This window comes from Solanum dulcamara, chromosome 7, assembly GCF_947179165.1.
Source record: "Solanum dulcamara chromosome 7, daSolDulc1.2, whole genome shotgun sequence".
Classification (NCBI taxonomy): domain Eukaryota; kingdom Viridiplantae; phylum Streptophyta; class Magnoliopsida; order Solanales; family Solanaceae; genus Solanum; species Solanum dulcamara.
The window spans coordinates 1,788,962-1,805,968 of record NC_077243.1 but is presented as its reverse complement, the minus strand read 5'-3'; the positions used below and the strand labels follow the sequence as shown (position 1 = coordinate 1,805,968).

At 34.1% G+C, this 17,007-nt stretch overlaps 2 protein-coding genes across 2 annotated transcripts; one reads left to right on the top strand and one right to left on the bottom strand.

The window, feature by feature from the left end:
* Positions 1-360: 360 nt before the first annotated feature.
* LOC129896821 (IAA-amino acid hydrolase ILR1-like 4) lies at positions 361-4,608 on the top strand. The gene is made up of 5 exons (XM_055972801.1): positions 361-913; positions 1,089-1,214; positions 1,933-2,247; positions 3,409-3,537; positions 3,889-4,608. Exons 1-5 carry the CDS (start codon positions 554-556, stop codon positions 4,294-4,296), a joined length of 1,338 nt encoding a protein of 445 aa, XP_055828776.1. The 5' UTR covers positions 361-553; the 3' UTR covers positions 4,297-4,608.
* Positions 4,609-4,904: 296 nt separating this feature from the next.
* On the bottom strand, positions 4,905-8,219 carry LOC129896822 (glycosyltransferase BC10-like). Its single transcript, XM_055972802.1, has 2 exons — positions 7,032-8,219; positions 4,905-5,759 (listed from the first exon to the last, which is right to left on the bottom strand). Exons 1-2 carry the CDS (start codon positions 7,554-7,556, stop codon positions 5,121-5,123), a joined length of 1,164 nt encoding a protein of 387 aa, XP_055828777.1. The 5' UTR covers positions 7,557-8,219; the 3' UTR covers positions 4,905-5,120.
* Positions 8,220-17,007: the final 8,788 nt, after the last annotated feature.

The window sequence follows — 17,007 nt, the reverse complement described above, 5'->3', positions numbered from 1 at the left end:
TATATTTTACTTAAAAAATATAAAATTCTATGATTGAAAATTCTAAAAATTAATTTGAGTCAGTCTGATGAAGAATTGAAGATAATTAAAAATTTGACTAATTTCATAGTCCATAAATATCTAAAGTTAAGTTTTTAAAGTTTATGATAAAAAAACGTTACCAAAATAAATATCTGGATTCACAAATTTACCAATATCTGAAACTACTATAGAAAAAAAGAACAAGGAAAAAAGCGGCTAGCAAAATAAGCACGTGAGAGATTTCGATTAAGCACGTGAGGTCAGCTGTAGGCTGAGAATTACTGGAGCTGTGAGCGAAGGCATCTTTGTAGTGCTCATCTCTTGGCTCTCGTTGCCAAACAACAATATTTTAATTCAATACGACTCCCATTCGGATTGGACCCTCCATCTATTTTCATCGTTCTTACCTAATCTAATAATAATGCACAGTTGAAATTGTTCCTTTCTTCGCCTACTCCATTATTTATTCATTCACTTTCTCCATACTCTTTTTCTCACTCTGGGTTTCTTCCAACTTTTTTTTTTTGCTCATATGGATTTCCCCAGATGGGTTTTCTTGATTTTGATTTTTGTTTCTTTTCCCCCCATACCCATCTTCTCAGATTCTCAGTTGAGTTCACGGGAACTATCAGAAATCCCGAGTAATTTCCTTGATTTTGCGAAGAAATCTGAGGTTTTTGATTGGATTGTGGGGGTTAGGAGAAGGATACATGAGAATCCTGAGCTGGGTTATGAAGAATTAGAGACTAGTAAGCTTATTAGAGAAGAATTGGATAATTTGGGGATTCAATATAAATACCCTTTTGCCACTACTGGTATTGTTGGTTTCATTGGTTCAGGAAAACCCCCTTTTGTTGCGATCAGAGCGGATATGGACGCTCTTCCCATGCAGGTTGGAAATCAAATGTTTTCTACTCTTAAGTGCTAGTGGATTAATGATTCTGATATAAAAGTTGGGGTTTTTTTATACTGATATACTGAATTGAGATCACCAGATAGGCAAAGATTTTTGTTTCCTGTCTTTTATTTTAGCTAAAGCAATTAGTTTTACACCTTAATTTTAACAGGAAATGGTTGACTGGGAGCACAAAAGTAGGAATCCTGGTAAAATGCACGCATGTGGACATGATGCTCATGTTGCAATGCTTCTTGGTGCTGCAAAGATTCTTCAAGAACATCAGAACATTTTGAAGGTTTGATTCTTGTATTAGTAGTATCACGATTTCGTTTTGTCTGCTCAAGATTTGACTTTTGCTCGTTTCTCATTTTGCATGTTATTCATTTGAGTGAATGAGGCATGTATGCTGGATTTCTGGTTCATTGGATGAGATTTAGGCCAATGTAATTGATTGGAGAAAGATAGGTCTTAGTTTGCATTTACTTCTACTTTTCTGAGGCTTGTAGAAAGGGGGTTGGGGGCAGGGAATCAGATCTTTGGTGATAGAAGAGCAAAGTTATATGGTGTGGAATGATGTTGTTACTAGGAGAGAATGTGTTTTGACAAATAAAAATCCTATCTTTACAATAGAATAGGAGTTAGCAGAATCATGTGTACCTTCTCTACATACAACAACTACTTGGAATTGTAATTCTGGCTGGTAGATGATCAAGATAGCTTCTGATGTAATCTTAAAGCTTGATTAGCTTGGCAAAGTTTCTGAAAGGATGCAAGAAGCTCTCTTGACCAGCAAAGGAAACATCTTAGAGAATCTTCTAAACTTTTAATATACTTCAGTTTCTGAAAATGGCTGTGCTCTTAAACCTGATTACCTTTTTAGAAAATACCACATCCAGAAATCTTTCTTAACGAATCCATAGCTCACTCCTCAGCGCATATACATAATATCAATTTTTTGTGTCTATGTATAATACTCTTCTAGCAGCTGATATTTCAACGGCTAATTTTGACAGGGAACAGTTTCTCTTGTTTTTCAACCAGCAGAGGAGGGAGGTGGTGGGGCCAAGAAAATGATCGATACTGGAGCACTAGAAAATGTAGAAGCAATATTTGGTCTGCATGTCAATCCCAACTTTCCTTTGGGTGAAGTTTTTTCTAGACCTGGACCCATTTTGGCAGGAAGTGGTTTTTTTCAAGCTGTAATTAGTGGAAGAGGGGGTCATGCTGCTATTCCACAGCATTCGATAGATCCAATTCTGGCAGCATCAAATGTAATTGTCAGTTTACAGCATCTTGTTTCCCGAGAGGCTGATCCTCTGGATTCTCAGGTATATTTCTCCCCATGCACTCCTCCTTCCTGAAGGGATAAGCCTTACTATACCACCAGAAAATTCTAATTGGTTTTCTTGATCAAACACCTATGCTGCACTGGCTCTTGCATCTTGTAGCCACTAGTCACTATTAACTCGTTGCAGCGTCCAAACTATCCATGACAACTTCAGAGAAATTGTCATGATTTCATTGCTTGATTGGATTGTTTATCCAGCAAAATAACTATGACTTGCAAACACGAATCAAATTACTATGTGCTTGAGTGAACAAGAGAAGTGACTTTGTCCTTGCTCTTTACCTATAAAACATGATATAAATCTCAAACATTTCCAATGATCCTATGGTCTCCAAAAGAGGTAATTTAGACCTCTTTGTTTGCCGACACTGAATATTCACTCATACCAAGTTTCTTGGACAACATAAATGTCCCAGTGTCTGGCGGCTTCTTAGTCAAACAAAAGTGAAATTGCTTTCAATAATTTCCTGTTCTGAACCTTTATGAGACTCCAATTATATAAATTAGAAGCAACCCATCAGAAGTTACCTAATCACCTAGTACAGCCCTCTCCTTTGCTCCCTTGCTTTGAATCACCGTATGCATCGTCCATCCGGTGATGCCCTTTATAAAGTGGAGAATTTTACACTAGTGCTTAAATGGAATTTTCTAAATAACAACGCTAGGGCCAAACTAAGTTAATACTCAACGATAGAGGAATCAGTTTAATAATTAATAGAGATTAGGGCGTCAAAGTCTCTGCTTTCCTTAACAAAGCTCAAGTTTGGAATTATCTGAAGTAGGTGAAATTTCTTCTCCGTGTTCTGATTCATGTTTTGAAACTAAAGAATCGTATCTATTTCTTTTGGACGAAAAGTGGAAATATCAGGAAGTGTGTCGCTGCCTGCAGCCTGAGCCAAAAAAAATTATTATCTATTTGATGAAAATGGAAATATATTCAAAGATAGAAGAATTTGTTGGTTGTTTGAAATTTGGGGGTCAAGATGTCTTCTTTCTTTTACAAGAACTTCTGAAATAATCCGTAGTAAGTGAAGTTTCTTATCCCTGTTCTGATTTCTGTTTTGAAACCAAATCAAAACAGATGGTTCTCATTTTCCAACTTAGTGATGTAGTTTTACTTGACAGAAAGTATGATCTGCAGGTAGTCACAGTTGCTAAATTCCAAGGAGGTGGTGCATTTAACGTTATTCCAGACTCTGTTATCATCGGTGGCACTTTTCGGGCTTTTTCAACGGAGAGCTTTCTGCAGCTTAGGCAGCGAATTGAGGAGGTAGGATCAACTCTTAAATTAGTCAGTATCTCAAGCTGTTGCCTAGAAAGTCATGGATTCCCTAGAAAGTCATGGATGTTTCATTTTATTTTCAATTCATTTTATTTTAATCAAGGTTTTAGTTATATCATTTTATATGCTGTGTATGGAATGAAATTGCACACTCATCCTACTGCAAGCCTCACCTTATGCTTTGGTGTCTCTACATTCTTTACATTTTTTTCCAGATGTTATAATGGCAAAATATGCTGCAAGTTTTCTCTGTTTCCTGGATTTATTCGCTTTCCACACTGTCGTTCTGTTTATCCATGCTTTCTCCATAGTAGAGACTCTAACTGTCCTCTCGTGTAGGTTATTGTTGGGCAAGCTGCTGTACAGAGGTGCAATGCAACTGTGGATTTTCTTACAAACGACAAACCCTTCTTCCCTCCCACCGTGAATGATAAAAGCTTGCACAAACACTTCCAGAGAGTTGCAGGTGATATGCTTGGTAACGATCATGTAAAAGACATGGAACCACTAATGGGATCAGAGGATTTTGCATTTTACCAAGAGGTTGTCCCTGGTTACTTCTACCTACTCGGAATGCAGGGTGAAACAAATGAAAACCCTGCATCAGTCCATTCACCTTATTTTAAAATCAACGAAGAAGCACTTCCTTTCGGTGCTGCACTTCAAGCATCTTTGGCTATTAGATATCTTCTCGAAGCACAACCACAAGTTCCTTTGTCAAGTATAAATGGCCATGATGAATTGTAAGGTACTACTCTTTGAAGCACTTCCTTTTGGTGCTGCACTTCAAGCATCTTTGGCTGTTAGATATCTTCTCGAAGCACAACCACAAGTTCCTCCGTCAAGTATAAATGGTCACGATGATTGTAAGGTGCTACTCTTTTGTAGGCATGTGCACCTATATAGATCCTTGTGTTCATTTTTATGTAATGCTGGAACCGGCCATTCTAGCAGAAACTGTATATCTGGATCAAGCCGGGTACTTAGGCAGAAAGGTCAATGTTTATGCAACAATTATTTACTTCAACAACAATAACAACGTGGTACATTTTCTAGCTATTTCTTTTCCGGAACTTGTTCACAAAGTGCTACAAAGCGTAGTAACTGTGATAGCTGGGAAAACATCCAAGTTACCGGGGCTTCGGTTCAGTGTTACAAACCCCAGTGCAAGATGTGTGGTCTGAATTCATAATACGAGTTCAAACCCGGTATTTAAGGGAAAGCAGGATAGAGAACAGGCTCATACTTCCCCCGAGTTTCAAACCTATGAGCCAGCTTAGGATGGGTAAAAGACATCTAACAACAGCTATGTCTTAGTTCCAAACAAGTTAGATCGGTTGTATGAACCCCACTGATCATGTTAATCCAAGTCTAATAATTAACGGCAACAATACAATATCATCATAAGAGAGAGTACACTGAGCATATATCAGATCATGCACCAGCATTGTATATGCTGAATTATCTAATACCAAGCATGACACTTGCTTGATCACCAGATCTAATTAGCTAGGAAATTCCTACGTAGATTCCTGCTCATATATATATTCTATAACAAATGTTTTTGAATTTCAGAAGCCCAAAAGTTTAGTCGAATGTTCTAATAAAGGACCCAAAGCACTAGGAGCAAATTTTCTGGCAAAAAGGTAACAAAGTGAAGTCGGCTGGTTATTGTATATACACGTTGGGCTTTCAGAAATTCTCTTGAAAAATTGATCATTAATATCGGCCTTCCCAAATGTAGCAGGATGAGCACCACCTCTGGACCAGTCCACCCAAGTGAGAGTCCGGTTTGCCAGCAGACGCGGAGATTCAATGGTCAGCATAGTTGGAAAATAGTGCTCATCCACATAACATGCTGGTCTGCAGAACTGCTCAAACTTAGGGTGGTACACCTCATCTTTAACAATGTCAACAGCCAGTTTCCTGTCAACTTCAAACCACTGGGATCCTTTACGCCAGTCAGTGATGTTAACCTCAGGAGACATATTAGGATTGTAACGCCCTCTTCCATAAGGTCCAGGTTCATCGACTGCACCCATAAAGCTGTACCTCGATCTTGATATGTAGTGATAGACAGCTTTGAAGTTATGGAGAGGAATGCATGCCTCAGATAGGAGGATAAACCATTCATTGGAGATATCAAGCAGTGCATTAGCAAGAAGCCGTCTTTCAGCATCACACATGCTCATTCTTCCCCACTCTGCCACCTACACAAAAAGAAGCAATAGAATGATGAGGCTGATCTATTATTTCAAACTCGCCTCTATGTTCCTACTTCTCATGTACTACCAAATTTAGGCTTCACGGACTGCTTAATTGCAGCTAAATGAAAAACGGATATATTCGTGAAATGGATTCAACCAGTGAGCTTCTCCTTCAGTCACCAAAGTAGCTCACGTAAGCCTTCTAATCTAACAAATATGAATCATCCATCATGGATATATGCAAGGAAATATTCCTTATAGCTTTATCAAATTAAATAACCCATCTCAGCTGTACATAGCCGACATGGTTGCTCTGAAAGTTATAAGATCACGGTAAAAACTTCCTAATAGGGGGACCAATTATTTTCGCTCCTGGTATTACAGCATTGTTCTGATTGAGATGAAGGGTATAAAAGGTTTACATGGGTGATTAGCTGTCACAAACATTCAGAAACCATCTAGATGAACACAACTGTGACCAACTCATATAACAAGAAAACCATGCAGTTAAACTCTCTTAACCCACTTTCATCAATTCAGCCCTTATTGAAGCTTAACTGCGAAAGCAAGCAGCTTTCAATGATATTGACATTACCTCAAGCAAAACACCATGGCAGAAACATATCACCAAAGCATACTTGGGCGGGATGATGATGAGCTACAACAAAGAACTTATTTCCCCTATGTCATAACTTTGCACAACTTAGGTGTATCCCATAACCATAAACATTGAAGAAGAAGAGGAAAAATTACCAACTTTGTATCGCTATAACCATGTCCAGATATGTCTAGTGTATTCTGAACAAAATGTATCATCCCCTATTCCTGAACTTTCTGGTTAAATCTTAGATAGTTTGTGGAGCAATGAATCCAGAGATCTTAAAAGAATAGCTAGCTAGACGAGGTTCACCTTTAAAGAGTCCCAGGGCAATAACAGACTAGGATAAGCTTTCGAGTAGCTAGAATATATGTGATATCTGCTACAACAACCAAGTTCGAAAAGGCATAAAACACAGAAATATTATGGTAGACCACGACTGACGCTTACCTGATAGGAAGTATAAGGTGTATACATTTATATCTGATGAGATATTCAAAGAGAATCCTTTACGACAGTTCCCCATATTAAAATCCCAAAATGATAACAGACACACATTAGGTAAGAGTAGAACTTGGATGGAAAAGTATTGCAAAGTTGATTTTTTTACACATAATGGCAAGAACAGATCCAAGCATAATGTACAATTAGAAAGGAAAAGAATATGTTCATTTTACCTGACTAGGAATTTGCCTGCCATGAAATACTGATGAAGGTGGGAAATCAGGCTTGTATGATGGCAATGAATGGATGTAGATTGAATAAAGCTTCTCATTCCCTTTGAAAAACCTCTCCCACAATGGCGTCAAGGGCATAGGCCCTCTAGTTAAGAACATGAATGCAATCTTACACGTTCTATTAAAAGGGTATTCTTTAATTTGAGGAACAATTGAAGCTCGCCAAAACAACTGAGTATCATTCATCGAATGCAACAGATTCGACGGAGGCCTAATCCAACTCTCCAAACTAAGTTGTTGAAAACAGGGCTGAAATCTTGATTGTACCATAGGGATTACATTCTGCATTACTGAATACCGAACCATATACACACTAAGAAATGAAAATACAATACCTAGACCCAAAAATAATAACAGAAACTGTAGTAACCTTAATGGTAAAGGCTTATGCTGACTTACCACCACCTTAGTAACAGGATCTTTACCCTCCTCCAATGACCCTTGACTCCCTACTCTTGACTTCATTTCTAATTCTACCAAACTCTTTCTTCCACTAACAAAATCACTTCAAGAAAACTCAGATTTTCTTTTTACCAGATTGCTATACTTATCATCACAATAGTATGTGGTTCACAACATTCTACTTTTAAAAAGCAAGAATTTTCAAGAAATACTCGATTCAACCAAACAGTTTAGGCAATAAAATTCCAACCCCAGATCAAGAAAATCCAAACAGCAAGTGCATATGTCCCCAGATCAAAAAAAGTAAAAAATTTCAAATTCCAAGATTCGGCTACTGAATCAGTATTATGCAAGAAATGGTGAAACATATATCATGGGGGTGGAGCAAGAAAGTCTGAAATTGAGCTAATCTTTTAATTGGGCTTAATAAATGAGAGTGATTGAAGGAACAAAACTTTATAAAGAATCCAGAGACCAAAAAGAAGTTTTTGTGTCTAAAGAATAAAAACAGAATCTTGTTGTCACACCAAATCTGTTGGTGTAGTAGATTTAACTTGTAGATGACATCTTGGCCAAATGTGAGAAATTTTTTAAGGGTTTTTCCAGTAATCCAAGTTGCCTTTGTTGGGAAACCGGAAGATGTGAGAGAGAGAAAGGGAAAGGTATAGGTGTATGTTTTTGATTGTTGTTGGAAGAACCTAGATGTTTGCGTAATTAGATTTGTCTTATGCTTTTCCATTAAAATTAATAATTAATAATACCATATGTAATGAGCATTTATTTTGCTATCCCACGTCTCTTTGTTTCCTTTCCTTTTTTTTGTTTTTGTTTTTTTGTCATTTAATTATTTTTTTCCAGATCCGTCTGTTGAGGATTTGAACTTTTCAAACATTTTCAAAAGGCGTACTACTACTCCTCACTTCCTTTTTCTTGGGGTTACGTATTTTATACCATTAATTAATATAATAAATATATATAAAAATAATAATGTTAGATTATTAAGTATAATTTTTTAAAAAAAATAGTGTAAACTTTTTTATTAGTAAGTTCTTTAATTACAATATTTTATATAATAAGTCTAAAATCACAATATTTAAAGAACTACACATAAGCTCGGGCGATATTTTTGACTAACATATTCCACTATTAAATAGTAAAAGTGTATATAAATCAAAATTAATAGTCAATAAAAATTTGTTTTAAAATATATGTTTGACCATAAAATTAAATTAAATTTAAAAATTTTGATTTTCAAATATTTTCAAATCTATTTTTAGAAGATATTTTACTGACAAATTCAAAAAAAAAATCAAATAAAAAGCATATTCAAACATAACTTCAAACTCTAAAATCATGTCTTTAAAATTTTAATTTTTTCAAATATATAACTAAACAGGAGCTTACATTCGAGAAAAGTATTTTCAGACTAACGACATAAATGTTATAAATTAACTTACTTGACAATTTTGTAAAGGAAGAAGAACAAGAGAGTAATATAGAAAGTATTAATAGAGAGAGTAGTAATATAGAGAGAGTAATATTAATTCTCTTCTTTTATATGTTTTGTGTATTTTTACATTGAAGTTTAAGGCTATATTTATAGCCATATTTACAAGTGGAGGAAAATATTAGTGGCAATTTACCCACTTAAAAAGTAAATGGACTATCCACCATTTTAAGTGGACAACCATTTTACTTGGTTGATAATACTCCCCCTTGGATGTCCACGAGAAATGTGCCTCGTTAAAACCTTATTAGGAAAAACCCAGTGGGAAAAAGCCTAATGAAGGAAAAAGAGTACACATATATGATAATACGCCTTGAGTGTTGCCTCATTAAAAACCTTATCAGGAAAACCCAGTGGGACAAAACCTTGACTAAGGGGAAAAGAGTATAGCGCGTATTTTGCTCCCCCTGATGAAAATATCACTTAATATCTCGAAGACGACGCATTCCAATTTTGTATCTCATTTTCTCAAAGGTTGAAGTTGGCAATGCTTTGGTGAACATATCCGCCAAATTGTCACTTGAACGAATTTGTTGGACATCTATTTCACCCTTCTTTTGAAGATCATGAGTGAAAAAGAATTTTGGTGAAATATGTTTTGTTCTGTCTCCTTTGATGTATCCTCCCTTCAGTTGAGCTATACATGCAGCATTGTCTTTATACAATATTGTTGGAGCGTCTTTTGTCAAAGAAAGACCACATGTTTCTTGAATGTGTTCAGTTATTGATCTTAACCAAACACATTCTCGACTTGCTTCATGAATGGCTATTATCTCTGCATGATTTGAGGAAGTGGCAACCATAGTTTGCTTTGTTGAACGCCATGATATAGCTGTACCACCACATGTAAATAAATAGCCTGTTTGCGATCGACCTTTATGGGGATCAGATAAATATCCCGCATCTGCATAACCGATCAATTGTGACATGGAATCATTTGAGTAAAACAATCCCATATCAATGGTACCTCGAAGGTATCTGAATATATGCTTAATTCCATTCCAGTGTCTGCGTGTTGGTGAAGAACTAAATCTTGCTAACAAGTTTACTGAGAAAGCTATATCTGGTCTAGAATTGTTGGCAAGATACATTAATGCACCAATTGCACTAAGGTATGGTATTTCAGCACCAATAAGTTCTTCATCATTTTCATAAGGTCGAAACGGATCTGTATTAATATCAAGAGATCTCACAACCATTGGAGTACTCAATGGGTGTGCTTTATCCATATAAAATCTCTTTAAAATATTTTCAGTATATGTTGACTGATGGACAAATATCCCATTTGTAAAATGTTCAATTTGTAGACCAAGACAAAATTTTGTCTTTCCAAGGTCTTTCATTTCAAACTCCTTTTTCAGGCATTTTACTGCCTTTGAAAGTTCTTCCGGAGTTCCAATAATATTCAAATCATCAACATATACTGCTATTATGACAAATTCAGATTTAGACCTTCTCATAAAGACACAAGGGCAAATTGGATCATTTTTATATCCTTCTTTTAGCAAATATTCGCTAAGACGATTGTACCACATTCGCCCTGATTGTTTCAACCCGTACAAGAATTTCTGAAGCTTTATTGAACAATTTTCTCGAGAATCCTTGTATGCTTCAGGCACTTTGAACCCTTCGGGAATTTTCATAAAAATGTCGTGGTCCAATGAGCCATATAAATAGGCAGTGACCACGTCCATTAAGTGCATTTCAAGCTTTTCATGAACTGCCAAATTCATTAGATACCTGAAAGTAATTGCATCCACCACAGGAGAATATGTTTCCATATAGTCAATGCCAGGTCTTTGCGAAAAACCTTGGGCTACAAGTCGTGCTTTATATCTTACGACTTCACCCTTTTCATTTCGTTTACGCACAAAAACCCATTTGTGCCCTACTGGCTTGACACCTTCAGGTGTTCGAACTATTGATCCGAAAACTTCACGTTTTTCAAGTGAAGTTAACTCTGCTTGAATTGCATCCTTCCATCTTGGCCAATCATTTCTCTGTCTGCATTCATCGACAGATTTTGGTTCAAGATCCTTATCTTGTTGCATTATTTCAATGGCAACATTATAAGCAAAAATATTATCGACCACAATATCATTTCGATTCCACCATTTTCCTGTCGAGACATAACTTATTGAGATTTCTTCATTCTCATTATTTTCAGGTACTTGGACCTCCTCGGCGGTATCACCATTTGTTGTGTCTCTGGGCTCTTCTTGAGCACTCGCCTCCAAATTATGATCATCTTGATCATTTATTTCTTTTTTTTTTCGAGGATTTTTATCTTTGGAATCAAATGGTCTTCCACGTTTTAAGCGTGGTCTAGACTCATTTGCCTGAATAAGTTGTCCTACCGGGACATCAACTCGAACTTGAGCATTAGCAGCTGGGATATGGGATTTAGTAACCCGTGGAAGGTTAGTAAATGCATCCGGCAGTTGATTTGCAATATTCTGCAAATAAATCATCTTTTGAACTTCTTGCTCACATTGATTTGTTCGAGAATCTAAATGAGATAGTGACAATGAATTCCAATCTATCTCATTTTTCAACTGTTTATGTTCTCCCCCTAATGTTGGGTATACTGATTCATCAAAATGACAATCAGCGAATCTTGCCGTAAATAAATCTCCAGTCATAAGTTCCAGATAGTTTATAATAGAAGGAGATTCATACCCAACATATATTCCCAACCTTCTTTGGGGACCCATTTTTGTGCGGTACGGTGGAGCAATTGGGACATATACCGCACACCCAAATATTCTAAGATGGGATATATTTGGCTCTCTTCCAAATGCCAACTGTAATGGGGAAAATTCATGATAATTTGTTGGCCTTACGCGCACAAGTGCTGCTGCATGCAAAATAGCATGCCCCCATACTGAAATAGGAAGTTTTATCCTCATTAGTAATGGTCTAGCTATCCATTGGAGGCGTTTAATCAATGATTCTGCTAGACCATTTTGAGTATGTACATGAGCGACCGGATGCTCAACTTTTATTCCAATCGACATACAATAATCATTAAATGATTGAGATGTGAATTCACCAGCATTATCAAGACGAATTGTCTTTATTGCATAATCTGGAAATTGTGCTCTTAACCTTATAATTTGAGCTAACAATCTCGCAAAAGCCATGTTGCGAGTTGATAATAAGCACACATGTGACCATCTTGTAGATGCATCTATCAATACCATATAATATTTAAATGGTCCACATGAAGGGTGAATTGGCCCACATATATCACCCTGTATACGTTCCAGAAACGCAGGGGATTCAATTCCAACCTTAGTTGCTGATGGTTTGATAATCAGTTTTCCTTGGGAACAAGCAACACAAGAGAATTCCTTAGATTGAAGAATTTTCTGATTCTTCAAAGTGTGTCCATGTGAATTCTCAATAATTCTGCGCATCATATTATAACCGGGATGGCCCAACCGGTCATGCCAAATGATAAAATCATTAGAATCAGTAAACCTTTTGTTTACAATGGCATGTGATTCAACAGTACCAATATTTGTATGGTACAACCCAGAAGAAAGTGCAGGTAATTTTTCGTGCACAATTTTCTTCTCCATATTTATTGTAGTAATATAAATGTATTCAACCTTTCCTTCATTTGCAGTCTCAATATGATAGCCATTTTGGCGAATAACCTTGAAACTTAACAAGTTTCTTTGAGACTTACTACAATATAATGCATTATCAATTACCAATATCGTTCCTCCAGATAGTAATAAGGCTGCTTTTCCACAGCCTTCAATTAATTTTGTACTACCAGATATTGTATTGACATAGGCCTTTTTCATAATCAAATGACAAAAATATTTCTTTTCTTTTAATATCGTATGAGTTGTGGCACTATCCAAAATGCACATATCTCCATTATTCATCTTGAATCCAATTGAAGACTGATAAATTTATTTATCTTCATAAAATAAAAATGCACTGTAAGAAATAAAATAAGTAACAATTTTGCTAGAAAAACATAAGTCCCTTTTTTAAAAAAAAGTTAAATTATGGTATTTTAGAATTTAAAAAAATTATATGATTCAATTATGATGAATGTTATAATAATTTAGTTTATGGAATTATATACTTATTAACCTTAAATAAATATTATACACAAGTATTAAAAACAAATATAAAATATTATAAAACATTAATATAATATTATTCATCATGTATAGATAATTTGTTTATTGACCAAATAATACAATCATTATATATTATTAATGTCTAAAACATTAACAAGAATAAACAATTAGTATAATGACATTAAATAAGGTGAATATTATTTTTAGTAACAATATGATATTAAGATTAAATAATAGCACACTAATAGTAATTAATTAAAACATTGTGAAATAGCACAATGTAATAAACAATATACAATTATCATAAAAATGTGACCTTGATTATTTTTTTTTTCTTCAAATACATAAACGTAAAAACACAATAATTCGAAGTACATGATAACATATTGAAAAACATGAAATTAAACATCAATTAAGATCCTTAAAAAAATCTTCAACCTCCAAATGAGTAATATCATTGAGGTCATTAAAATCATCATCCCTTAAGGCCAGATTTGTTTCAATATTATCATTATTCAAAGGCCTTGCCTCAACATTATTTTCGAACGTCAAGTGTGACTCTATCCGAGCATTAGAAGAAGAGGCACCACCTCTATTTGCCTTTCTTTTAAAAGAATTTTGATAAAGTCTTACAAAATGCTCAGGCGTCCGACATTCATTTTTCCAGTGGCCTTTCATGCCACAACGATGACAGTTACTTTTTGAAGGGCCATTTTGAGAACTGATATTGTTCTCCCTTTTATGTTGACCACCACCACGACGATTATTATATCGTCCTCTGCCATTGCCACGCCCACGCACATTATTGTGACCTTGATATTTATTATGTCTTCTTTCAGACTGGCCATGTGCTTTTACCATATTTGCCTCCGGTAACGGAGCAGTTCCAGTGGGACGGGCTTCATGATTTTTCATTAATAGGGCATTATGTTGTTCAGCCACCAGAAGGCATGATATCAATTCAGAGTATTTTTTAAAACCCTTTTCACGGTATTGCTGCTGTAATATTACATTAGAGGCATGAAAAGTAGTTAGTGTCTTTTCTAACATGTCCTCATCATTTATATTTTCCCCACATAATTTTAATTGGGAAGTTATTCTAAATACAGCAGAATTATACTCAATTACGTTTTTAAAATCTTGAAACCGTAAGTGCATCCACTCATAACGAGCCCTTGCCAATACCGTTGCCCTGAGGTGGTCATACCTCCCTTTTAAGTCTTTCCACAATTCAAGTGGATCTTTCACTGTCAAGTATTCCATTTTTAGGCTTTCATCTAGATGATGACGAAGGAAAATCATAGCCTTTGCTTTATCCTGACTTGATGCTGTATTTCCTTCAATTATAGCATCACCAAGACCCTTAGCGGTAAGGTGAATTTCAGCATCAAGTACCCATGACAAATAATTTTTACCAGAAATATCAAGTGCCACAAATTCCAATTTTGACAAGTTTGACATGATGAAAATTAATTTGAAAGTAACAAAGATAACTTAAAAATTAAATTTCTTTAGTAGATATACCTGATATAGAAGTTAGTTTTCTGAAAAATTAGAGCTTCGTGCTGATAACGTGTTATAAATTAACTTACTTGACAATTTTGTAAAGGAAGAAGAACAAGAGAGTAATATAGAAAGTATTAATAGAGAGAGTAATAGTAATTCTCTTCTTTTATATGTTTTGTGTATTTTTACATTGAAGTTTAAGGCTATATTTATAGCCATATTTACAAGTGGAGGAAAATATTAGTGGCAATTTACCCACTTAAAAAGTAAATGGACTATCCACCATTTTAAGTGGACAACCATTTTACTTGGTTGATAATAATAAACTCATTTATCCCTCTTTAATTAATAAAGTTACTAATTAATTGCAGATTTAAGATCTGCATGAGTGTCTCACTTTTTTTTCTAAACATAAAATCATTATAGTCACATAGAATAAGTGCAAAAACTATTTGAACACAACTATAAACAAAATTATTAGAAAACTATGTTTAACATTACCATCAAAAAAAAAAAATTGAGTCACAAATTATAATTGTACTCAATGATTTTTTTAAAAAAAATTAAAATGAATAATAATAACATCGTTTACACTTATGAATGTCTTATGCTTTACATAGCGGATTAAACAACTTTATAAATGTGCAAAAAACAATTGTTATGTAGTTTCATAAATGAAAAATTTTGTGATTCCATGGAGAGAAGATAGAGTATGTAGTTCAAAAAATTAAAGCATACCGCTATAAACTACAGTGTCGAAATATCATTTTTATGTATTTGACTGAATTTTTTTAATGTTAGAATATATATATGTGTGTGAGAGAGATCAAGAAAATCTTCACGATAAGATAATTTTGATAATGGTGATATTTTTAATGCATCATTTTTGTGTGATCGATCGAAAAGTTAATTTGCGTCTAACTCTAATTTGATAATTATATAGTGCAGTGATTATAATGTTTGTTAAATTTTAAGAAATAATAATTTTGAATTGTTAATACATTCAATTTTTATTTTGCAGATGTATTGTATAGTTTAGATTTGTTTCTTCTTTTTGATAGAAATATTTTTGAATTGCACTAGAAATATTATAAATTAAATATCATACATAGCGTAGTATCATATTAACAATTGTGCATAATTCTCTTATGTTTTATGTTATTATCATGTAATAATTTATTTTATTTATTCATAGTTATGATTTTAAGTAGTGGCATATGATGGGGACTTTGACATAATTTTAGGAAGTGGAACATGGTGATGGATCTACTTGTAAAGAAGACGTAGAAGAAATTTTTTTGAATCATAATTAGAAATTATTTTGGCTAGAGATTTTTTTACTTTTGGTTTGTAATAGTAATTTAGCTACACTTATTGACAATACTATTCATTTAGAGCTTGTTTGGATGAACTTATTTTAACTAACTTATAAGTTGAAAACTACTTATAAGTTTAAAACAAAACAGGTGCAGTCCAATTTATTTTTTTGACTTATAAGCTGCTTAAAATAAGTCCATCCAAACAAACCCAATTATTTATTAGGACTTATTTTAAGCATAAAATTACTTTAAGTTGGTCAACCAAACACTCAAAAAAACTGAAAACAACTTATAAATAACTCATAGACCAATCCAAACGGGCTCTAAGTCTTCTACGATCCTATTTTTATTATGAAACATAATTTATAGATTCGCATGGATTAATGCAAACTCACATTTTCATAATTTATAGTCTTCTACGATCCTATCAGTTCATAATTTATAGAAAACATGGATTAATGCAAACTCACATTTTCAATTTTTCACTCAAAAATGAAATAATGAACTGATTTTTAATTAGCTTTTATTTTGTTTAAACTCGCATAGATTCGCAATCAATTCCGTTCTTTCCTATCAATTTTTAAAAGAAGGGAAAATTATGCGAATAATTAAATATATGCTAGTTAATCAATTAATATATTTATAATTTAGCTAATTTACAATTTACCACTAATATTTAGTGTTAAATACAGTTCGAATTTGTATAATTTAAAATTTATATAATATAATTTTATGTTCAAGCCTTGGAAATAGCCTAGGCTGCGTATAATAGACCCTTGTGGTCAGACCCTTCCCCGGACCCCGCACATAGCGGGAGCTTTAGTGCATCGGACTGCCCTTTTATTATATAATTTGTATAACTATTTAAAGTTCAAATATTTGTATTTGTATACATTTGTTATTTCGAGTTTATATAAAAATAACTCAATTATTTATGAATTATACAAATTTTCAAATTATACAAACTTGCGAATTATACAAACGAAACAGCTTAAATTATATCTACAATCTGTAAATATATAAATTATAAATAAGTAGCCTAATTAAATTTATTATATTAATTATTTGCGAAATTTCTC